Source organism: Geotrypetes seraphini, chromosome 8, assembly GCF_902459505.1.
Source record: "Geotrypetes seraphini chromosome 8, aGeoSer1.1, whole genome shotgun sequence".
NCBI lineage: Eukaryota > Metazoa > Chordata > Amphibia > Gymnophiona > Dermophiidae > Geotrypetes > Geotrypetes seraphini.
The window spans coordinates 104241447-104266205 of record NC_047091.1 but is presented as its reverse complement, the minus strand read 5'-3'; the positions used below and the strand labels follow the sequence as shown (position 1 = coordinate 104266205).

General features: G+C 45.2%; 3 protein-coding genes across 3 annotated transcripts; 1 reads left to right on the top strand and 2 right to left on the bottom strand.

The window, feature by feature from the left end:
- Positions 1 to 502: 502 nt before the first annotated feature.
- Positions 503 to 1026, top strand: LOC117364886 (histone H3). The gene has a single exon (XM_033954619.1). The coding sequence runs from the start codon at positions 563 to 565 to the stop codon at positions 971 to 973; it is 411 nt and encodes a 136-aa protein (XP_033810510.1). The 5' UTR covers positions 503 to 562; the 3' UTR covers positions 974 to 1026.
- A 278-nt stretch (positions 1027 to 1304) lies between these two features.
- LOC117364885 (histone H1.01-like) lies at positions 1305 to 2119 on the bottom strand. Its single transcript, XM_033954618.1, has one exon. The coding sequence runs from the start codon at positions 2045 to 2047 to the stop codon at positions 1418 to 1420; it is 630 nt and encodes a 209-aa protein (XP_033810509.1). The 5' UTR covers positions 2048 to 2119; the 3' UTR covers positions 1305 to 1417.
- Positions 2120 to 24248: 22129 nt separating this feature from the next.
- On the bottom strand, positions 24249 to 24722 carry LOC117364888 (histone H2A.J). The gene has a single exon (XM_033954621.1). It carries the CDS (start codon positions 24702 to 24704, stop codon positions 24312 to 24314), a length of 393 nt encoding a protein of 130 aa, XP_033810512.1. The 5' UTR covers positions 24705 to 24722; the 3' UTR covers positions 24249 to 24311.
- Positions 24723 to 24759: the final 37 nt, after the last annotated feature.

Sequence of the window (24759 nt, the reverse complement as noted above, 5' to 3'; positions counted from 1 at the left end):
GTTCGCGGGAATTTAAGATTTAGGATGCTCCGTTTCTAAAAATTTTTATTCTCACCACCCCACCCATTCATTCAGATATCTCGGTATTTAAAGCAACAAATACAAATCTAAATTTGGAAAATCCATGGCAAATTGAGCCCCAGCTTCACTTTACTGTGAAGGATAGAATAGTGACCGACACTGTTCATTCTCAGAACTTGGAAGTTAAAAAAAGAAAGCCAGTATCGCCGTAACATTATTAATAATAACAATCAATCATTGCTTGTTCTTATAATTTCAACTTTTCTTCAGCCCAATCCCCGATATTTTCTCCTTCACTATCAAGAGCAGATAAAGAATACGAACGAAAGAAAATGCACAGCTTCTAAGGTTGGAAAGTATTTTAAAACCCAACCATCAGTGTTCCGTAGAGAGAAAAGGAGTTATAGCTCTGACCAATCCGGGCACGGGGCGGGGCTTTTCATACTTATCAGCAGACAGGGCACAGCCTATAAAAGAGCCGAGCAACGGCGCTGTTGTCTGTTTCTTTGTGGTAGAAGAAGGAGGGAATTGTGTGTCCGGTATGGCACGTACCAAACAGACCGCCCGTAAGTCCACCGGAGGAAAAGCTCCTCGCAAGCAGTTAGCGACCAAAGCTGCCCGCAAAAGCGCCCCAGCCACAGGAGGTGTGAAGAAACCTCATCGCTACCGACCGGGCACTGTAGCGCTTAGAGAAATCCGCCGCTATCAGAAGTCCACCGAGCTGCTTATTCGCAAGTTGCCCTTCCAACGCCTGGTGCGAGAGATCGCGCAAGATTTCAAGACCGACCTGCGCTTCCAGAGCTCGGCTGTCATGGCCCTGCAGGAGGCTAGCGAGGCTTATCTGGTAGGGCTCTTCGAAGACACCAATCTCTGCGCTATCCACGCCAAGAGAGTCACCATTATGCCTAAAGATATCCAACTGGCCCGCCGCATTCGTGGGGAGCGGGCTTAGAAAGGCGTCGCTGTTCTCCACCCATTTAACCCAAAGGCTCTTTTAAGAGCCACCAAATTCCCACCTGAAAGGGGCTTAAGTGAATCTTTTCCTTATAGATGGCCTTCCAGGCAGTTCTAGTGCTTGACGGCTATTTGCTTAAAAAAACCTAACCGGTTCCCAATAAAACACACTAAATTAAAAATCCTACACTATTGGCCTGGAGGAAAGGGGTGTCTTACTCCCAACGTCTAGTGTCCAGTGTTAATCTTGCATAAGTCAGCCCGGTCTCCTGTTTGCAAAGGGAAGGGGTTGAATTGGAAGGTTTGTTTATTTCGGGGGAGGGGGTGGGTGTATCGGGGTGACCACTTCCTTTGAGATCATCGCACTCTTTCATTGATCCGTGTGGTGGCTCTGAAAAGAGCCTTTGGGTTGAAGAAGCATTGAGGATTCTCGAGCAAAGCTTCACTTTTTCTTAGTCGCCCCCTTGGCGGCTTTTGCTGCCTTGGGCTTGGCAGCCTTTGCCGGGCTCTTCTTCACCTTGGCTTTCACCGGTTTGGCTTTCGCCGGGCTCTTCACCGCTTTCTTGGCTTTCACCGCTTTCGACTTCTTGGGGCTCTTGGCTGCTTTCTTGGTAGCGGCTGCCGACGGCTTCTTGGCCCTCTTCGGACTCTTTTTCACTCCAGCCGCCGCCGGCTTTTTCGCTTTCTTCACTGCCGCTTTCTTGCTTTTGGGAGGGCTCTTCTTCTTGCTCTCCGGCTGCTGCTTGTTCAGTTTGAAAGAGCCCGAAGCTCCGCTGCCCTTAGTCTGCAGCAGGCTCCCCTTACTCACCAGACTCTTGACGGCTAGCTTCACGCGGCTGTTGTTCTTCTCTACATCGTAGCCAAAAGCTGTCAGAGCCTTTTTCATTGCAGCCAGGGAGATGCCGTTGCGCTCCCTTGAAGCTGACACCGCCTTCACGATCAGCTCAGAAACGCTGGGGCCCGATGCCTTGCGCGCTTTCGCCGCTGCCGCCGGCTTCTTCGTCTTTTTCTTAGCCGCGCCAGGAGCAGGAGGCGGCGCAGCGGCGGATGCTGCTGGAGCGGTTTCGGCCATGCTCTGCTGTGTCGCACTCGAACCAGAGCCAAAAATGAGAACCCAAAGCACAACTACCCCGTACACTAGAAAAGGAAGTTGCTTCTCTTCGGCCCAAGCCGCTCCCACTATTTATAGCAGATGCTGCCCACTGATTGGCTGCCGGCTCATCCCCTGCCTGCTTCAGAGTAGACACCCTGGGCTAAGGCTCCTCTCGCCCTTGTGTTTCTTAAGCCCTCTCAATTCACTTTTTACACTCGAATAACATTCGTTTGCACAACTATTCTCATTCCGATCAGTAAAGAAGAGTTCATAGTTTGCACTAAACTGGGCGTTTGCTTTTCATGTATGTTAATAAAGTCTAAAAGAACCCTCCCATTGCTTCTTTCCGTCTTTCCCACCTTCCCAAGAGGCGCAACTGTCTTTTATTTGTGAAAATAATATCGCTGTCAGGATCGATGTGGGCAGTAATTCCCTGCAACAGTTTTTAAGGAGGTGTATTACTGCTTTGTTCACAAATCAGCCTTTCCTCTTGGAAAATATTGACTCAAAACCCACATCTAAGAGGGAAAGAAATAACACACACCATTCTGCATTGTCCTAAGATCTGCCACAGAGCTTAGCTGGTCTATTCTCTTATCCAATAAAAACAAAACTTTTGATTATAATTGATAATCTCTTTAATATATTAAAGAAGAGGATGCAGAAAAGGAACAAATGAGGTTTAACAAAGAAAAGTTTGCAATCGGCTAATTATTATTATTATTATTATTATTAATCTTTATTGATTTTCAAACTTTGACAGTGCAATACAATTCATTGAACATAAAATACTGCATAAAAAATACTATTAATTACACAAGTAATATATAAAACAATCATTTTCTCCCAGCATTCTGCCAATTATTAATACAATAAAACATATTATGTGACTACAATATTATAATTAAGTAATTTTAATCCTCAAAATAAACTTCCCTCCCCTCACCCACCCTGGATGTGTAAGGAAATCTAAGAAAAGGAGAAATACCTGACCATTATTGCGATGTAACAAATGTAGTCAATGAATTACTAAACCCCAAACATTCCGCATTCATTCTCTCATATTTCTATGTGGTACACACATTTGCCCACCAAAATGTGTAATTAAGTCTGTCATGGCTCTTCCAGTTATGTGTGACCATTTGGACAGCTATTCCCATCATGATCAAGAAAACACGGCTTTCATATTTGTCCAAAGTAGGCTTAACGTGCAGTAACGTACCACAAATTATGGCTTTATAAGTTAAGGGAATAGATGACTCATGAATAAGATTAATTTGTCCCCAAATTGACCTCCATAAATAACACACACCATTCTGCACTGTCCAAAGAATCTGCCACAGAGCTTAGCTGGTATATTCTCTTATGTAATAAAAACAAAAAACTTTTGATTATAATTGATAGTCTCTTTAATATATTAAAGCTGAGAATGCAGAAAAGGTATGAATGAGGTTTAACAAGCCCACTGGAGATGCACCGGGGCGAAGCGGAAGCGATCTCCTTGGGCCCGGAAACCACCTTGAGCCTCGACGCTGGAGTGCCTCCCCTTCCTCCCCAGAACGCCAACTCCCCGTGAGTGGAGGAACCATCGGGAGTTGTTGTGGGACTCTTCCCGAGGCTAGTGGCAACATGCAGGGGAGCTTGAAGTTGGACTCTCTGCATTTGCAGACTGTCCCTTTGTTATCTGGGGACTTACCAACACCACAATTTTTATGTGAGCAGGAGACCAGCAGCCAGGAGGGAACCCCAGTTGGTGAGGATATTGCTTCCTCTAAAAAATTATTCTTTACATTGAAGAAACCCCAAGAGGTAACCCTTGAGGCTATCTGGGATCTAGTGGTGGGTTTGGCTAAATCTATAACAGCGGAATCTGGATAGGCCCGTTTCCTATATATCTCAAACCCTTACCCCTCCCCTACATTCACCCACAAAAACTCAACACTAATGGTGAAAAAATAGCCGCAGTCCTGTTTATTGGTCATAACAGGTTGTTAAATAACATATCAATGTATAAACAGTATAAACATTATAACACAAAATTATTTCAAGCTACTGTAAAACAAGTTATGCCCCCGACCCCGCCATGAAGCAAGGATCTGAGGGGTGGCATGTCCCCCACATGCCCCATTAAACCCGGGTCACCTGACCCACCAGGCACGGCTCCCAGCCGGCCCACTGCTCATCCCCTGATGAGCCCAGCCAGTAGCTCGAGATACCGCCATAGGGCCTGTAAACTCTTACAGGCCCCCCCCAAATGAACAGAGCTGCGACTAAGACAGCGCCCAACGGTCACAACCCGATGAGAAATCATCCAACAGCAAATCCCAGCCCACGTCAGACAAATGTACCTGATCCCTCGCAAACAAACCCAAACAGGACACATCCACCCAGTCGTGTCGTAGTTGCACCCCCCACCCCCCTAGACTCCACCCAGCGCCCAACCTGACGGTTAACCTTGCACAAACCCCTGGTCCATCTCCGGGACTCCAGCCGGCGTGGTCGAGGAATAATGTCCGACCACAGCAGCGTCGTGCCAGGGAACCATTTCAAAACCATCCTAAGATACCCAGAATAGAGTCAATCAGGTGCTTCCCCATCTGGGAATCCACGTCGTTACCACCCAAATGCAGCAGCAGTACATCTGGACGACGGAAGTCAGCCTGCAACAGTAACAGCTAATGCCATCGCATGCCCCACTGACCCCACCAGGACACGCGAATGCCCAAGTGCTGCAGATCCAGGTGCTGACCCCCAGGCCGGATCACGGCACGTTCTCTTGCCCAGTGGACGAAGGAGTGCCCGACAATCCACACCGTACGCTGTCGCCATACTTCATCTGCAAGGCAAACCCAGCAATCAAACCCAGCCCAATTTTAAAACAAAACCCCGGTTAGTAAAGTGTCAGTCCTGAGCATGCATCAACCAGCTATAGCCAGACACTCCCCCAGAACCAAGGTACCCATCTGTGGAAACCAGAACTGATCAGCCCAACCTAGGTCCCTCCCCGATCCAAACCCCGTGCCATCCCGTAAGGCCGAATGTAACTCCTGTAACTTCCCGAGGACCAACGCCCCAACCGTTGAATCCCTTCACACCGCACCCCAGCCAGAAAGGCACAAGTGGCAGCCCCAATCCGAAATGAATGAGTACCAAATCGCGCTGGGTCCTCACCACATCGGCGCAAAACTAGACGCAGCACGGCTAAGAACTGATAACGTGTAAGGGGCCCGCCGTCCTCATGCAACAACAAGGCCAACCCCAACGGGGGACGAACCGCCATATAGACACACAGAGCCGTAACCGAGCAAGTAACACAGCCCACTATCTTATGCAAAACCACCGTACGGCCCCTGCCCAGCTGGTCCGTCTTGGATCTGGCAAGATATAAACTAACGGAGCTGTCACCACACTGCACATGCCGCAATAAGAGGCCACGCGCACCCACAGAATCAGCTGGATGCACTAGTAGCTCCCCGATGCGGAAGGCTCCGAAAAACGCTAGCGAAAAAGCAGCAGTAAACAGCAGCTCCTCGTATCAGGACCGCGCCACCTTCCGGCAACTCCGCGAGCAACCTCACCAACAAGTCATGAGATATTGGCCGCCGGGCATTGGGTTGCTGCGGCGCAATCCAAGCCATAGCCACCAGAAGTCTACGCACCAGGAAACCCGAAGACGGGCAACGCCACCCCAAGGCCTTGGAGAAGAATGTAAAACCAGCTAAGTGGCCAGCCACAACTCCCCGCGACAAACCCCACGATGCGAATCCAGTACAAATTCCGCCAGCAGGCTCTCAGATACTGGTCCCGGGGTCCAAACCCGGGAAGACAGAAAAGCGGACAATCGACGGAATCCAGCATTGTAGCGAGTACAGGTGTTGGAGCCACCGACTGTCTCAGCAAGTCTCAGAGCCCTTCTCAACCAGGCTCCATAAATGATCCAGCATCTGCAACCCCCGGAACTGCGCGTCTGGAGCCAGCTGACGAAACTGCGAAAAGTTAAAGCGAGAAAGAGCATCAGCAATACAGTTGCGACTCCCTGGCACATGACTAGCCCTAATGTAAAAATTGAGCCGCAAACAACGCAGAACGATCTCATGCATCAACTGATTAACCTGCAAACATTTAGCGGCATGCCGATTAGCGACCTCCACAACCCCCATATTATCGCACCAAAATACTACGCGCTTATTACACAGCCGAGCATGCCAAAGTTCGCAGGCTACCAGTAGCGGAAAAGCTCCAAGAGAGTCACATTCCGTGTAACACCACTCCGCTGCCAGGCAACAGGCCACGGCGCTGCACACCATTCCCCCTGGCAGTAAAGGCCGAAACCGAGGCCACCGGCCGCACCCGAGTAGAGTTTCAAATCCAGGTTAGACAACTCGGGCTGTTGTATCAGAAGCGATCCATTAAACCACGTAAGGAACATGACCCACATCCTGAGATCCGCCCGAATACCAGCAGAAATACGCACGAAATGACGACGATCACGAACACCCGAAGTGGCAGCAGCAAGCCGTCAAGCAAAAGCCCGTCCCATAGGCAGTACCCGACAAGCGAAGTTAAGAGACCCCAGCCGCAATTGAACGTCTCTGAGGGTAGCCTTACGGGACTCAGCCATCCGAGAAATCTGCAACAACAGGATTCTCACCTTAGCCAGCGGCAACCTGGTGACCATTGCTACGGTATCGATCTCTATACCCAGAAAAGTAAGCACCGTAGTTGGACCCTCCGATTTATCCGCCGCCAAAGGAATTCTGAATTCAGCGGCCACGCGTTCAAATGATGCTTTCAAGCGGGAACACACCGCAGACCTCGCCGCTCCCACGAAGAGAAAGTCGTCCAGATAGTGCACAACTGAATCCGCCCGCGATATGCGGACCGTAACCCAGTGCAAGAACGTACTAAACATCTCAAAGTAAGCGCAAGAAAAGGAGCCAAAAGCAGGCCATAGTCCTGAGTACGAGCCTGGCCCCAGACGCTAGCAAGCCAAAGAAACGCCCGCGTCCAGTTGACCACATTACGGGAGACCTGACCCGATTTAACCTTGCCCTCCTCCTTCTTACCCTTCTTTTTATTCCTACGCGCCCTGCCCTCTAAGAGCCGAAAAACATCAATGCACGCTCGCTTCCTAATTTTACGACGCAACCCTCTAGGTACCTTCTCCCAAAGCTCGGTGAGCGCCACCAATGCCGGAGCTCCCCTATCCTGGCTCTCCTGCCCTGCCTGCTCATCCAATGCCCTCGTCCGAGATCGGGAGGAAGACGAAGAAGAAGTGGAGGTTAAAGAAGAAGAAGACAAAGAAGAGGAGGAAGCCCTAGCCCTCCGCTTGTGCTTGCGCTTACTCTTCCCCTTCCCCCTACCCTGTTCCCCACACTCATCAGCCTCTAAGGCCATGTTACCCATGTCCTGTGCTCCTCCAGCGACGATCGGTCCGCTCGACTCTCCAGCGGCGCCATCCGCAGCAGCCACCGTGTGTGGACCCCGCTGTCCGGACATCACAGACGAGATTCCTCCGCCAGTAGCGCCATCTGCAGCAACCACGTCCACTCCGCCCGAGCTCCGCTCACCGAACTCCTCCGGAACTCCGCACTTCCTCCGGGGAAAAGGTGGCCACGGCCTCTCGTCCCACCGAAGAACCAGCGAAGACCTGTGAAGAAAAATCCGAACAAGGACCAGACAACTGCACAGCATCAGCAGGATGAACCCATAGGGACCCCCAGAACCCCCAGCTCCCCCGAGGGCCCACCAATCTGCAGGACCACCGCCGCGACCAGTCCCACGGCCCCAGGCTGATACATGTTCAGACAGGGAAGCACCCCCCAGCGGCCAGGGCATAGGACTCCAACCCGCACCCCAGGACCCCGAAGCCCAGGGAGGACAGAAGGGAGAATGAACAGGGGGCAGGAAGATGCTCTGAGGTGGAGCAGTGACACCCACACCCAAACCTCCAACAGGAGCTCCAAGACCCCCACCCTCCACAGACCCCGAAGCCGCCGGTACCCGAAACTGGACAACACCCTCCACTGACCCAGCAACCGCACCCCTGCCAAGGAAATGGTCACCAGTCTGAGGGAAGGCACAGTCCTGAACCACTGGTGCTGCTTGCAGCACAGCCAGCTGGCTCAATATGGCAGCACGTGGCTCAGGTCCAGCCATACCCGGCACCTCCCCCGGGGTCGGCAATGCATGCCCCGACACTGCCACAGCACCACCCCGACCAGAACCACCGGACCCAGCACCCCTACGGGCCCTCCCACCGGACCTCGTGACTTCCACGCTACCTCCTCCCGCCCCCAACACGATCGATTCCCGGGCGACCGCACGAGAACGCCTCGGCGGCAGGGAACGCTCCCGGTCCGGCGCAGTACTCACCGGCTCCTCCTCCTCATCGAAGGAGCTACAGGCCGCGAAGGAGAACTCGGCCACACCGCCACCAGTTCCCGAACACGACTCCATACCCCTAAAGCTGCTTTGGAGGACCAGGAACGCCCTTAGTCCTCTGAAGCCCGACTTATAAACCCTCCCCCCTCCCGACGCCCTCCGCGGCTGTAACTAACCAATGGCAGGTCTTCCAGACAGCGGGAAGACCTGCCGACCAATCTCCTGCTCCCCCCAGCGTCCCCACATCTCCGACTGGCTACCACGCGGGCCTCCCAGCTCCGCGTTAGGTACGCCCGTTGAGACGAGCTCTCGGACTGCCTATTAACCCTCAGCTCTCTCGGTTAGAGCACAAAATTAATACTCAAGAAAAGGAAATTAAGAATATTAAAGTCGACTTACAAGATTTAAAAAATTCAACTTTGAATTCTTCCAAAGAAGCGAAAGTTTCTAAACAAATTACAGAAACACTTGTGAGAGATAACATTAATTTAATGAGAAAATTGGAGTCTTTAGAAAATTTTTCTCATAATAACAATCTTAGACATTAATTTTCCTAGAATTGTGGCAGTAACTCCTAGAGATATGTTGAAATGTTATATGATGGAGGTATTGAAAATTTCTGAAGAATTGTCGCCGCCAATTACCCAAGTGTATTAATTACCAATAAAAAGGGAAGAAAAGTTAAAGGAAGAAGATGATCAACGAGTACTTAATACTTCTACAATTTTGGAACTTTCAGACAGCGAACTTGCAAAGCTGGCAATACTTCTCACAGTAGCCTTGACACCAGACAAGAACTGGTTATTAAGACTTTTCTTTAAGAATAAACAGAAAGACTTTCTAGGGTATAAAAGACAAATGTATCCAGATCTGTCACGAGATACACAAAAATGTCAACGAGAATTTTGTTGTTAAAGCCAGGAGTTATAGCTCTTGGGGGTGACCTATTTTCTTCGTCACCCATGCAAAAATATGTCTTCTTTGATCCTAGTCAACTGACAACCTTGTTGTCAGCTGCTCACCTGAAAATAGGAGTGGATACATTAAGCACTTGTAGATTTTGATTTCCTGTCTCAGCCAATAACTGAAAATCTTTATTCTTATTTTTATCTCTTTGTTATTATCTCGCTGATTCTACCTCTTGGTTCTTATTGAGGACTTGAGTTAAAGTTAAGCTATATTAAGTTATATCGAATTAGTTGATTAGTAGGATATAATTTATACTGTTCTTTAATTGTTGCTTAACTTTATCTTTCTGTACAAGTAATAACTTGATAAATTGATAAAATTGATAAATAAATAAATTAAAAAAGAAAAGAAAGAGGTTTAACAAAGAACAGTTTGGTAATCGGCTAATTAGGAGTTTGATACTAAGATACTTGCCTGTTTTGTATTGGAGAGTCCCTGAGCAGTGGTGTGGTGAGGGCGGGGAGCGTTTCGCACTGGTGCTGTCTTATTGAGGGCGCAGGCACCCGCCCTTCCTGGACTCATGCCTAGGAAGTGATGTCAGAGAAAGAGTTGACGTTGGCACGACAGTAGCTTGGAGGTTGTTGCTCTGTTAGGAATGTTAGAGGTACAGGGGAAGGTAAGCGGCAGAAGGGGGTGGGGAAGGAGCATGTGGAGGTGGGGGAGGGGCATCACCCCCGAGCGTCTCTCACCTTCGCTACGCCAATGTCCCTGAGTTTATTCTTCTAAATGCTGGGTTTGCGGCTATAACGGTACGTCTTTTCTTTTTCCTTAAAGTATCAAAGGTCAAGAAAGGGGGAAAAGAGGGGTCTTGGCTTGATGGGAAATAATGTCTGAGTTCAAGTTCTTTTTTTTTTTTTGAGGGGGGGGCTAAATTATTTAGAGGCATGTTTACTAAGCTGTATTAAGCACTAATAAGCTTGCGTACAGAAGGATAAAAACCACTAAAATAAGGCAAGCTCAGACAACCCACGGTACTTTTATACTTGGCATGGCCCATCCAAATGCTAAAGAATAGAAAATTGCTTTGACGTTAGGAGAGTGTATTAGGTATACCCAGTTCTTTAAAAAAAAAAAAAAAAAAATTGACAGTGTTTATTGAAAAACGAAACACAGCCAATGTGACAGCAAGAAACATAGGAGTACAGTAGTTCTTCAGTACTCCTGGCATAGAACAAGCAATAAGTCAGTGGTCTCAAACTCAAACCCTTAGTGAGGCCACATTTTGAATTTGTAGGTACTTGGAGGGCCGCAGAAAAAATAGTTAATGTCTTATTAAAGAAATGACAACTTTGCATGAGGTAAAACTCTTTATAGTTTATAAATCTTTCCTTTAAAAGTTTTACCTTATGCAAAATTGTCATTAACTATTTTTTCTGCAACCCTCCAAGTACCCTATTTTTTCTGCAGCCCTCACATTTAAAGCTTAATATCTTTCCTTTCTCAAAACTGACACATTTCAATCACTATATTGAAAATAAAATTATTTTCCCTACCTTTGTTGTCTAGTGACTTTATTTTTCTGTGCATTTAACTATGTTTACAGGGTCTTCTTGTCCTTTGACTGGCCGGAACTTCCTCCTGACGTTAGAATTGACGTCGGGTGGAGAGAATTAGTTGGCTCCGAGCTGGGGAAGATATGCAGAGAGAGCTAAGACCTCGGGTGATGGTCTGTTTCCCGATTGCGGTGGCTTGGGGGAGGGCAGTGGGAAGATTGAGGACCCTTGCTTTAGGCGAGGACAGAACGCGGGCCGCAAAGTAGTCCCTGGGGGGCCGCATCCGGCCCGCAGGCCAAATGTTTCAGACCGTTGCAATAAGTGATCCCCACCTCCCCCAAACCTCAAACATTAAACTGCATGAAGTTCTCCATGGACAAGCAGTCTAAGTCAACCATACTTTGGTGATGCCATCTACCTTTCCCAATTTGGAATTGCTCTCCCAGAGCTTAGGTGAGGCATTTGGGGCACTCATCTGTGCATGTGCACGTAGCCCTATATATACCTTTGCTGGCCCTCACTAATCCAGTTTAGTCTATCCGCCCTTCCCAACATCTGGATCAAAAACACTATCCACTTTAAAAAAAAAAAAAAAGGGAAAACCAAATAAAAAAGAAGAATAGCTGAAAGAATGAAAAAACCACAGCAAAAACGAACTTTATGTGCTCTGAATGCAAAAGGAAAATGAGCTCCATGGACCCCCACGAGGCACGTGCCAGGGCCCAAAATGGTCAGGGGGGCCCGCTGAAGGTGAACACTGAAAATTTTTTAAACAGCGATGGCCCCCCCCCCATCGATTGGCAACACCAGGGACCCCCTTGATTGGCAACACTGGACACCCCTCAATCGGCAACACCGGGCCCCCCTCCACTGAAAGAAACAGGACCTGCAACTGCTCTCTTTCTCTCCCGCCGCTGCCGAATCCTGTATTGTAAACAAATTTAACACATGCCACGGGGCTCTAACAGTGCGCATGACTCTGCCGGATTCCCTCCTCCTCCTCTATAAATGAAATGGGAAGTTACGACATAAGGGGGAGGAAGGAGAAGGGAAGCTATCAGCGGCACGCGCACTGTTTGAGCTCCGCGGCATGTGTTAAATTTGTTTACAATATAGGCTTCTGGAGAGAGAGAGAGCAGTCGCAGGCCCTGTTTCTTTCAGTGGGAGAGGGGGCCCGGTGTTGCTGATCGAGGGGGGGCCTGATCAAGGGGGGAAGCCATCAGTGGCACGCGCACTGTTTGAGCCCTGTGGCGTGTGTTAAATTTGTTTACAGGCTTCGGCAGCGGTCCAGCGGCAGGGGAGATAGCACAGATCAGTAAATGAGATGAAGTCGGCAGGCCTGGGGAGGGGAAGATGCTATATGGAAGGGCAGTCAGGAAGAACAACAAATGCAGTTTATTGGATCAGGGCATGAGAGGGAGGGAAAGAAGGGGAAATGTTAGACAAGGTCAGGTGGGGGGCTAGATCATAGGGTGACAGGAGGAGAGAACAACAGGAAAGAAAGCGGAAGCAATCTTGGACCCTGAGGAAGAGGGAAAAGAGAGATGGTAAGATGATTGATTATGAGGGGAGGGAGGAGAGAAGGGATAGAAGATAGTGAAGGAAAAAGGACAGGGATATGTCAGGCTATCAAAGATGGAGAGGAGATTTTGGGCTACAAGAATGGAGAGAGGGGATATGCTGGAAATTGTGGAAATCATGGGAAAGACCAATGGACAGGTGTGGCAGGGAGATGAATTAGAGAAAGATAGCCTCTAGCCCCTCACCTCCTCACTGACGGAGGCAGAAAATAGAGAAGGAAGACCAGAGAAGAAAAGGGAAGAGAGGAGAGTTGCTAGGAAATGGGAAAGGAGACAGAGTTATCAGATTTGAGTGGAGGAAATGAGAAGAGAGAGATGCTAAAAACCACAGGGGGGAGAGAAGAAGAGAGAGACCATGAGGGGAACAAAGGGAAGATGATGGATGTCAGACCAAGGGGGGGGAGCAGGAGGAGAGATGGCAGAGGGAAGAAGATGTTTTCTGGAAGGGGCAGATACTGGATGGAAGGAAGAGAATGACAAGAAAATGAGGAAAACAGAAATCACATGAGAAAGGCAGAAAATAAAATTCTATATATTTTATTTTTTTTGCTTCAGGATAATGTAGTATTAGAGCTGTGTTGATAAGTGTTTAGAAATAGAAATGGTGATCCTTTTATTGGACTAATTCGAATATGTTTGACTAACTTTCAGAGACCAAATTCTCCTTCTTCAGGTCAGGACAGAATACTGTAACAGCAGTATACTTTACTGACCTAAGGAAAGAGGGTTTGACCTCTGAAAGCTAACTAAAAAATGTATTAGTCCAATAAAAAGGTATCTTATTTTCCATTTTTTGTTTTATTTGTATTTGTTAATTTGTAAAGTGACTTGTTATTTCTCTTTTTTTCAAATTTACATCCTATCTTTATATTTTGTTCAGTATTGGGGGATATGCATTACTGTTTCTTCACCCCTAAACTGTATCGTTCCTTCGATTTGTAACACAAGCCAGCATGCTGAATGCTCTGCACTGCTCCGATGGGCACAGAATTCCTATGATCATCAGAACAGCTGAAGACCCTAGACCTTCACAGACAGACCACTCAACTCTCTTTATGCTGATACAAATAATATGAGTTTTAGTAATCAAATAGTAATAGCTTACAGGAACAAATCACACAGCATACAGAGTGATAGAGCATACACCAGGCTGGCCAGGCTGATAGAGAACTTCCAAAGAGTTCTGACTCCTTGGTTCAAGCTTTCTTTTATATGATTCTGACAGCTCTGGCACACGTTGGTGCAGGTTACATTTCATACTTTCATTGGTTAATCATATTCATTATCTCATATATTAAGCTATGGATTGGTTAATATAATTGAGTGATTCTGTGTCAAGCCTTTTTTCATCTGCTTCTCCCTCACCTCCCCGTAAATGTTCTTTAAATATACCAAGTTCCTCTTTAGAGCACCTGGGCCTAACGGTTTTCTGGCTCTGTGGTTAGCCTTCTTGTACACTTCTGTCCGTGGTTCGTCTTTCTTCTGGTGAAACTTTTATAAAGTTATCATGCTGCTTATATTTTTCATCAGAATTGTTTTTTCTCTCTAACTACGCCCTCTGCTTCTCAGAAAAAATGCAGAAATGCCTTTCAGAGTTGACAGTGTCTTTCAGAGTTGACAGTTTCTAGTCAGAGAGCCTATTTTGCTTTTTGAACAACCATTTTAGCTCTTGGCCCTGCTTTGGTCTGCTACTGCTGTAACAGTGAAATTCTTGGGGGTCTTCACCTGAGCTTACAGGAATTTTTTTCCTCTCCTTCCTCACAGCGCAGAACATTCAGCCCACTAGCCAGTGCTAAAAATCTCTTCCGTACTTTTGAAAAAAAAAAGGGGGGGTTAGTTTGTGATTACTTATTCCATACTGGGTGAGGGTGGTTCTATGTCCTGTATGTATGAAAGACATGGTTTTCTGTTAGCATTGACTAGCCTTGTTTGTCGAAATGCATCAGGCATGGTTACTGGGAGCACCTTGAATAAACCTGATTTGAATCTCCTTATTGTCTGCCGATCTTCTTTTGTTCCACGTTGGATTCTTTGGTGAACCACTTGCCTTGTTGTTTTGTTACAAATTAACATACATACATATGGGTTAAAGTTGGATGACATTCAGTGAGGCATTTGAGAGGAGTTGCAAACTTGGTTATTAATATAAACTTATCCATTTGAACACTTTTATATACATATGGAAAGGGTTCAGAGTTAAAGTCCTGGACAAGTAGGTGGGAAGGGGGGGATTTGATCAGAGATGTTTGGGGTTTGCATAGAACTAAAACTGTACACTGGCACTGGTATGGTAATCTTTGTTTGTTTTGAATTTTATAATAATAGAAAACAAGAAATACAAGTGGAAATAAAGAAATAAATAAGAAAACAGGTAAATAAAATGGGTGGGACATGGGCGGGCAGGGCTAGGGGTTTCAGTGCACTTGTGTTCCTAGGGGCCCTCAATGATTAATCCTGCCCTTGCTGACTGGGGAAGGCTCACCTCATGGCTGCCTGCCCCCAGTGCCTAAAAATGTCCCCAAGGGCCCGCAGAAATCGCTTGCATACGCTGAAGAACCCGGGGGAAGACCAGCACAAAAAAGAAGCAGCAACCGGTAAAACACTAGTAGCACATGACGCTGGTATCAACCTCCCCGGGACTCCAAACCACAGCCACGGCAACCTCAGTTTACATGCTGCCTCAGGCAGCCCAGAAAAAGCAGAGCAGACTGCTGCTAAAACTGTCCAGCATCATGCAGGCTTCCCCGACGGCCGCTCAGAAGACCAGGCTGACTGCGGGAGAGCACACCGGGAGGGCAACGGCTGAGGGTCTCATATCCCCTCCACCAGCCATCTTAACAGCGCCAACTCCGGACTGCAGCAAACCAGCATGGCGCCATGCTCCTTGCAGTCCAAAGACAACGGCTGCCTCGACCTCATCTCCGGATGATGTCAGTGTGCTGGGATCCACCCCCTTAAAGGCACAGCTGCAGCAAAACGCAATCCAGCCTACAGACAGTGCCTTTTCAAGCATGGCCTCAAACTCCACCCACTTAAAGGGCCAGGACATCACAAACAACATGGATCATCACAATCGGATCAGCAAGGAGGGGAAAAGAAGGAAGCGATATCGAGCAACTTCTTCCTCCTCCTCTGCCTGTTCAGCCTTACAGAGATGGCAAAGACACAGCCACGGGACCAGAAGCAGGGGCAGATCTCGCCAACTGGAGGATCGCCCGCACACAACCGCCAAAGCTCCCAATATTCAGCTGCACCAACCAGCCGCCACCACTGACCACCAACAAATGCTCGACCTCTCACAGCAGCTGGCACAACAAAGGACGCAGAGTGAAAGTCCAGCGCTAAAGCACTAAAGCAAATCCATCTAATTCCCAGAGTCTCTCAAAGTAATCCACACCATTTCTCCCCCCTCAAAACATACCCCAACACCTAAAAAAGAAAAAACATACTTGCAAATCACAAACCCCCTCGCCGGCACCGCTCTCCCTCATTCCCAACAAAAATTGAACAATGCAATCCTCTGTGCCAGAAGTAGGAACCACAATGTGAGGGGTAACAGTACACCCAAAAGATCAGCTTTTTGTCATCCATTGTGGGGGCTGCTCCCAACTCTAGCTACCAGACAGATTTAATAGGACATCATGCCGCCCAGTGTTACAAATTAATTTTTGAATACGAAGCCAAAAAATAGTCTTAGAGACATTTGGAGCATCAAGATAAAACAGAATATTTCTTTATATCATTGGCCATGAATTTGGATTTAGAGGATGAAATGTACAGCGTCAGCATCTACGAGACAAACTTGGTTATTTTTATTACATAGGTTTGCTTGGACCCCAGTTCGTTTACAAAAACTAGAGAGTTCTAAGTCTAGTAGATGCTGGCATTGTCATAGTGATATAGGGACTTTGGATCATCTGTTGGATCATTTGTCCTTTGATACTTGGGGACAAATCAATCATATTCTTGAATCACCAATTCCTTTAACCTATGAAGCCATACGCTTTTACACATTAAGCCTTCTTTGGATAAATATAAAAGCCATCTTTTTTTGATCATGACAGGAATGGTTACACATAATTGGAAGAGCTACGACAGACTGAATTACACATTTTGGTGGGCAAATGTTTGTACCACTTATACATTACATTACATTAGGGATTTCTATTCCGCCATTACCTTGCGGTTCAAGGCAGAGTACAAATGGTTTGTACGGAGACTAGAAGTATTTAGGGAATAGTTTGTACATTTCTTAGAGTTGTTGAGGATTACATCTGAGTTGACATATTAGAAGTTCATATGTAGTCGTTGCAGTTGATGCAGGTGTTAGTTCGGTTATATTTGTTTTATGAATAGAAGGGTTTTTATTTCTTTTTTGAAGGTTTTGTAGTCTGTGGTTGTGGTCAATGGGTTGTAGTTTTGTAGTGTTGGTAGAATTTTGCAGCTTGAGTGGCTAGGAGGTTGTCGTACAGTTTTTTCTTTTGACGTTTTTGATTGGAGGGTGTGTGAATGGTTTGTGGGTTCTCCTATGTCTGGTTGAGGTGGTTTGAACTTGTCGATTGTTCCAATAAGCTGGGCTGTCTCCGTTTATTGCTTTAAATAATAGGCAATATGAGTCGAGGTATGCCTCTGTGATGTGGTCATATTTCTTCAGTGAGTAGGCCAGTCTTAGGGCTGTGTTTTGTATTGTTTGTAATTGTTTTATCATGGTTGCTGTGCATGGGAGATATAATATGTTGCAGTAGTCTATTAGAACTAGGATTAGGGCAAGAGTTTGAATTGTTTTCTGTCAAATAATTTTCTGATTTGCCTTAGGTTTCTCATGACTGCGAATGATTTTTTTTATTGTATTGTTGATTTGTGGCTGCATTGTACAGCCTTTGTCTATTAGCACTCCCAGGAGTTTTAAAGTGGGTTGGATGTAGTATGTTGTAGAGTTTATGATAAGGCTTGTTACGGTTGGGGGTTTTGTTATTTTCAAGTAGGATGAAGTTTGTTTTGTCTGGATTTAGTTTTAGTTTGTGGGCTTTCATCCAAGTTGCTATTGTTTCAAGTGTTCTGTGTATTTTGTCTGTCATGCATGGTGCTAGTTGGTCGAACGGAAGGAGAATGGTGATGTCATCTGCATAGCTGTAGGAAGTTAGACCTTGTTTGTCTAGGTAGGAGCTGAGGGAGGCAATGCATAAGTTGAAGAGTGTGGGAGAAAGAGGTGATCTTTGGGATACTCCGCAGGTGTTAGACCATGGCTCAGATTTTTCTTTGTTTGTTTTAACTCTGTATGTTCTGGATTGTAGGAATCCTTTAAACCATGATTGTACCTTACCACTGATTCCTATTGAATCCAGTATCTGTAGAAGAATGTTATGGTGTACCAGGTCAAAGGCTGCGGAGAGATCGAGTTGGATAATTAGCATTTTTTTCCCTGTGCTGAGGTGTTGTCTGGCAGTGTCCATGAGTGAGCCAAGTAGGGTCTCAGTGCTTGGTTGGTTTTGAAGCCTGATTGTGTTTGTTGGAGTAGGTTGTGGTTCTCTAAGTATGAGTTTAGGACTTTGGCTATGAGGCCTTCCATTAGCTTGACATAGAGTGGTATTGAGGCTATTGGTCTGTAGTTGGATGGTTGGTCAGTTTCTCCTTTGGGGTCTTTCAGGATTGGAGTGATGATGATTTCGCTGAGATCTTGTGGGAAAAGGCCATCAGTTAGTAGGGTTTGTATCCATTGCAAGAGTAGGGTGCGAAATAGTGTACTGGAGGCTTTCAATAGGTATGGTGGGCAGTGGTTGAGGTCGCAAGTTACGTGGCTATATTTATTGTAGAGTTTGTTGAAGTCTGACATCACAGAAGCACAGAATCTACACATTCCGAGGGTATCCAAAGGAAAACGAAAAAAGAACAAAAGTGAACCAGCTTGGTTATCCAAGGAGGTGAAAGAGGCAGTGAGGGAAAAGCGAAACTCGTTCAAAAAATGGAAGAGGGAAAAAACAACGGAGGCCTGGAACTGTCACAAAATCGACCATAAAAAGTGTCACAGAGTGTTAAGAAACGCCAAAAAAGTCTATGAAGAAAAGATAGCACAAGAAACCAAAAACTTCAAGCCCTTTTTTAGATATGTAAAAGGAAAGCAACCAGCAAGAGAGACAGTGGGGCCTCTAGACGACCAAGGAATGAAGGGGGCAATTAAAGCGGACAAACAGGTTGCTGATAGGTTAAATTCATTCTTTGCCTTGGTCTTCACAAATGAGGACATTGCATCAGTGCCAGACATAGGGAGGATATTAACCGGTGGCATAGAGCAGTGTTTTTCAACCTTTTTTGGGCAAAGGCACACTTGTTTCATGAAAAAAATCACGAGGCACACCACCATTAGAAAATGTTAAAAAATTTAACTCTGTGCCTATATTGACTATATATAAAGTAATTCTCTTGAATAGGAATCAAATAAACACAAAGAAAGTATTTTATAATTACTTTATTATGAAATATTAAGTAAACAGAATAGTGAAAAATTATAAAATACTTTATTCAGTGCGAAACCTGGGCCTGTTTGGCTGAACACAAAGCTGATATTCTGCCTGGAATCGAAGAAAGACACACACATAGCTCTTCGTCAACAGCTCTCAGTCTCTCTCTGTATTTGGTTTTTATAGCATACAAAAATAGACAAATATACCCTCCATCCTTTTTATTAAACCACAATAGCAGTTTTTAGCGCATGGAGCTGCGCTGAATGCCCAGCGCTGCTCTTGACGCTCATAGGCTCCCTGCGCTAAAAACCACTATTGCGGTTTAGTAAAAGGTGACCATATTGTAAAATATAGACAGCAGATATAAATTCAGAACTGTGCATAGTAAGTGAAGGGAAGTTTTCATCTCTGGGAATTTACCCAGTTAACTATTAAGTTATTTGGGCAAATTCCTTTGAAAACTGTGGTAATACTGCCTCCACTTTGCTAAATTTAAAATAAAATCATTTTTCCTACCTTGTCTGGTGATTTCTGGTTGCACTTTCTTCTTCTGACTGTGTATCCACTCTTTCTTCCCTTCTATCAGCCTGTATGCTTTCTCTCCTCCACACCTCATTCCCTCCCCCAACTTTTTCTTCCTCTCTCCCTGACCTTTCTTTCTTTTTTTCTGTTTCTCTTCTTTCCTTCTGTTTCCCTGCCTGCCCCCTTTCTTTCTTTCTCCCTGCCGTTCCCCAAGCCACTGCCACTGCCGCTGCCATCAGGGAACAGGACCCACTAATGGATAACAGGCCCCAAAGCCGACGCCGACGCATGCTCTCCCTGACGTCAATTCTGCAATCGGAGAGGAAGTTCCGCCCAGCCAGGCAGCGATTGGCTGGCCCGAACTTCCTCTCCGACTGCAGAATTGACGTCGGGGAGAACAAGACTTATCGGCTCGATAGATTAGATCGCCAAGACAAAGTGAGTCATGGGTGATCGACTCACTTTGCCTTGGCGAGCTACTGGCGCCCCTGCCTCGGGCCCCCTGTCAGCTCCGGGCCCCTGAATGCAGGACTGGTAGTACTGCCCTGATGGCGGCCCTGCGGCACACCAGGCAACATCTCGCGGCACACTAGTGTGCCATGGAACAGCGGTTGAAAAACAATGGCATAGAGGACAACCTCTCAACAGTAAATGTGACGCTGGACACGATATACGTACAGATTGACAAACTAAAAAATGACAAATCCCCTGGACCAGATGGAATTCACCCGAGAGTATTAAAGGAACTTAAGGTGGAAATTGGTGAACTATTACAAGCTGTAGCTAACATGTCAATTAGAACAGGGCAAATACCAGAAGACTGGAGGACAGCAAATGTCATCCCGATTTTCAAAAAAGGATCAAGAGGTGATCCAGGAAACTACCGACCTGTGAGCCTCACATCGGTTCCTGGGAAGATAATTGAAACACTTATTAAAGATAGCATTGTGCAACACTTGGAGGATCACAAACTAATAAGGGCTTGATTAAGAACGGGATCACGAGTAGATCGGAAGAAGTCATAATGCCACTTTATAGAGCAATGGTCAGACCACACTTGGAATACTGTGTCCAACACTGGTCTCCTTACCTCAAGAAGGATATAACTATGTTGGAGAAGGTGCAAAGGCGAGCCACGAAACTAGTCAAAGGAATGGAAAATTTGAGCTATGAGGAACGCCTCAGGAAACTGGGACTGTTCACACTCGAGAGGAGAAGACTGAGAGGCGATTTGATAGAGACTTTTAAAATACTAAAAGGATTGGATGAAATAGACCAAGAACCAGCATTACTAACATTTTCAGATGTAACACAGACAAGAGGTCACAGCCTGAAACTGGGTGGCAGCAGGTTCAGGACGAATGCCAGGAAGTTCTGTTTCTCACAACGAGTGGTGGGCGCCTGGAATGCTCTACCAGAAGATGTTGTGGCGGAGACAACTCTTCGGGGTTTCAAGCACAAGTTGGATATACACCTTCTTGCAAATCATACTGAGGGATACGGTAATTTCAGGTTTTCATAATAGAGAACCTAAATGGGCCGCCGCGTGAGCGGAGCGCCGGACTTGATGGACCTCGGTCTGATCCGGTGAAGGCATTTCTTATGTTCTTATGTATTGGTGAGAAGTGGGACCATGTTCTGTCTGTTGCAAGTATGAGAGAATAAATGTGGAATGTTTAGGGTTTAGTAATACTTTTAATAGGGTGTGGAGCCCATTGACTGCATTTGTTGCATTTAATAATTGTCATGTATCTCTCTTTTTATCAAATTTCCTTACACATCCAGGGGGATGGGAAGGAAATGTACTTTGATTATTAAAATTACTTAATTATAATATTGTAATAACATAATATGCCTTCTTGAATTAATAATTGGGAGGAGGGGGAGAAAATGATTGTTTTATGTATTAATTGTGTATTTAATAGTGCGTTTTATGCAGTGTTTGTGTTCAAGTAATTGTATTGCACTGTCAAAGATTGAAAATCAATAAAGATTTTAAAAAAAGCTAAAATGCATCCCAATAATAAAAAACATTCTTCTAAAAACACTAGGCTTGCCTTGCATATGTTGAATTTATCAAAAGCCTTAAATGATCCAGCTTTTTCTGTATCCCTTGATGCAGAGAAGACCTTTGATCGTGTTGAATGGACCTTCTTGTATCAAGCATTGGAATGGTTTGGTACAAATGATTCAAACATTGTATAGCTCCTCTGTTGCTAAATTGTATATTAATAATAATTTCTCAGATGGCTTTAGGTTGCAGAGGGGGGTTAGACAAGGCTGTCCTTTATCTCCTCTGCTTTTTGATATTGTATTGGAACCCCTGTTACAAGCTATTCAGCAAGCAGATGAGATTCAGGATATTCCTCGTAGAGATCGGGAATATAAGGTCTCGGCTTACGCAGATGATATATTGCTCTATTTGAGAAATCCTGAGACAATCATTCCTTGCGTACTTGAAATGATTGAGAAATTTGGAAAATTTTCAGGTTACAAGATAAATTGGAGTAAAACAGAAATTCTTCCACTCAATGTCCATTGTACAAAAGGTTTATTTGATTCATTTCCCTTTCTATGGAGGGAAGATGGAATAAAATATTTAGGCATTTGGATTAAAAATACAATGGAAGAAACAATAAAAATAAATGAAAAATCGTTATTACAGAAGGTCACAAGATGGGGGAGAGTCCAAACTATTAAGATGATGATCTTGCCTGTGGTTTTTTATCAGATGGGTATGTTGCCGGTTTATTTTCAAGGGTCCTTTTATAAAAAATTAAATAGTATTCGCATAAAATTTATTACGCTGGGTAAAACTTCCAGAGTAGCCTTGGTATCTTTACAAAGGCCAATTTCAGAGGGAGGGGTAAATTTTCCCAATTTTTATTGGTATCATCAAGCCTATATTTTGCACCAGGGTATGTTTTGGGTCCTCCCAGAGCTTATGGAAAAACTCCAAGATTGGTTGTGGCTTGAATGGCAACTCATGTCTCCTTTGCGCCTTTGTCATGTGCTCAATATCAAAATGCCTAGTTACAGTAAAGATAACAGATTATTAGCTGATACATAGAAAACATTACGTTATGTAAGTAATTTAACAACAATTCCAATTCACAAATCTACAAATCAATCTATATGGCTGAACTCCAAGATTCAAATTGGCGGAGAAAGGCTCGCCTGGAAGCATTGGATGATAGCAGGAATACGTTTATTAGATGATGTTATCTCAAATAGTAAAATGCAACATAAATATGGTCTTAATAAATCAGAATGTTTTAGATGGTTGCAATTGAAGCAAGCCATTCAGGCGGGGTTCCCTGAATGGAAAAACCTTTGTAATCATTTTAGTATGGAGTTCTTATGCTTTCAGGCGGACTTCTTGGGTCACCAGGCCGCCCAGTGGTATAAATTAGACTAGATTTATTAAAAAGAAACTAAACACTGGTCTGAGAGACATTTGGAGTATTGAGATCAAGCACCAAATTACTGCGTCTCAATGGCCACGAATTTGGACTTGGAGGATGAGATGTACAGTGTCGGAATCTATGTGACAAATTTGTTTTTTTCTGTTACATAGAGCATTATGGACCCTTGTTCGATTACAAAAATTGGATGGCTCTAAGTCTAATAAATGTTGGCACTGTCATCTCGAAGCAGGGACTTCTAATCATTATTCTATTCTTCATTGATTATGAATTTCTGAAAATCAATTTGGGACCAAATTAATTGTTTATTAGATAACCCAGTGCTATTATCATATGATACTGTGCTATTTGGAATGGCAATGAGAGCAAAAAGTCAGATTTCTACAAATAATAACAAATTATTACTTATGACTGGGGTTGCCATTCAACAAATTACATATAATTGGAAAAATTGGAGTAGATTAAATTACAATTTCTGGTGGAATTCCTTATGTCATCTTTATAAAATGGAAAAATTTATTGCAATACAGCACGGTTATTTCAGGAAATTTCAGGATGTGTGGGAGCCATTTACAAAGTATTGTACCGATTAGATGACATTTTATTTTATTTTTTTCCCCTTAAAATTTACAAGTTTGATTGTGAGGGGTGGAGGGTAAATTTATTGTTACATATTGTATAAGGTATTGATTATATGATAGGGAAGGGTGAGAGATAAGAGCATATTATTTGTACCATTGATGATTATTAAGTGTTATATTTATTGTTAATTTGTTTGGATATATTGTTACACTTATTGTAAATTTGAAAAGTAATAAAGAATAATAAAAAAATGAATAAAGAGTTATATAAAAAATAAATAAATAAACGATCAGTGCCTTAAAAAAGTTAACAGAGGTCTTTAAAGGGGAGAGTGCAGGCCTTAGCTCTAGGTGGCAATGTTTGAAAAGCCCGCCCTGTGTAGCGATTGGTCAGACCAGAAGAGAAGCAATTACAAATCGTTCTTGCTAAGGTGGTGTTCGTGGGAGGGGAAGTTTTTTTCCTAACCCTGTTTTCCCTAGACGGTTCAAAGCTGTCACCTACCTAATTTTACTTTCTGTTCTAAAAACCAGTTGATATTCCAATCCTTCTGGCTATGTCATGTCTTTTTCTCGCCTTTCTTTCTAATACTAAAAGGTAAGCTTGAGAGGTGTGCCAAAATACTGTAGCGGTGACCAAAGAGCAAACACGGCTAGCTCAGTTAGCACACACACTTCCATATAGTACATTTAAGTCTTGCCGAGTTTCCAACTAAACTTTGCAAAAGAAAAACGGATTCATACAGCAAACTAGCTCTTTATAAGACGAGAGTAGGTGGCTCTGAAAAGAGCCTTTGGGCTTCTTGCTGACGTCCTCTCACCGGGACAGCTTTACTTGCTCTTGGCCGCTTTGTGGCTTTCGGTTTTCTTGGGCAGTAGCACAGCCTGGATGTTGGGCAGGACGCCGCCCTGCGCGATGGTGACCTTCCCTAGCAGCTTATTCAATTCTTCATCGTTGCGGATGGCCAGCTGCAAATGCCTGGGGATGATGCGAGTCTTCTTGTTATCGCGCGCGGCATTGCCTGCCAGCTCTAAAATCTCAGCGGTCAGATACTCCAGCACCGCTGCCAGATAGACCGGAGCGCCGGCACCCACACGCTCTGCATAGTTGCCTTTCCTCAGCAGTCTGTGCACGCGCCCTACGGGGAACTGCAGCCCTGCCCGGGACGAGCGAGTCTTGGCCTTAGCCCGAACCTTTCCACCCTGCTTACCACGCCCGGACATCTCGTTACAAAGCCCCTTCTAAAGATAAAAAGAATCTAAAGAGCCTCAATCCTGG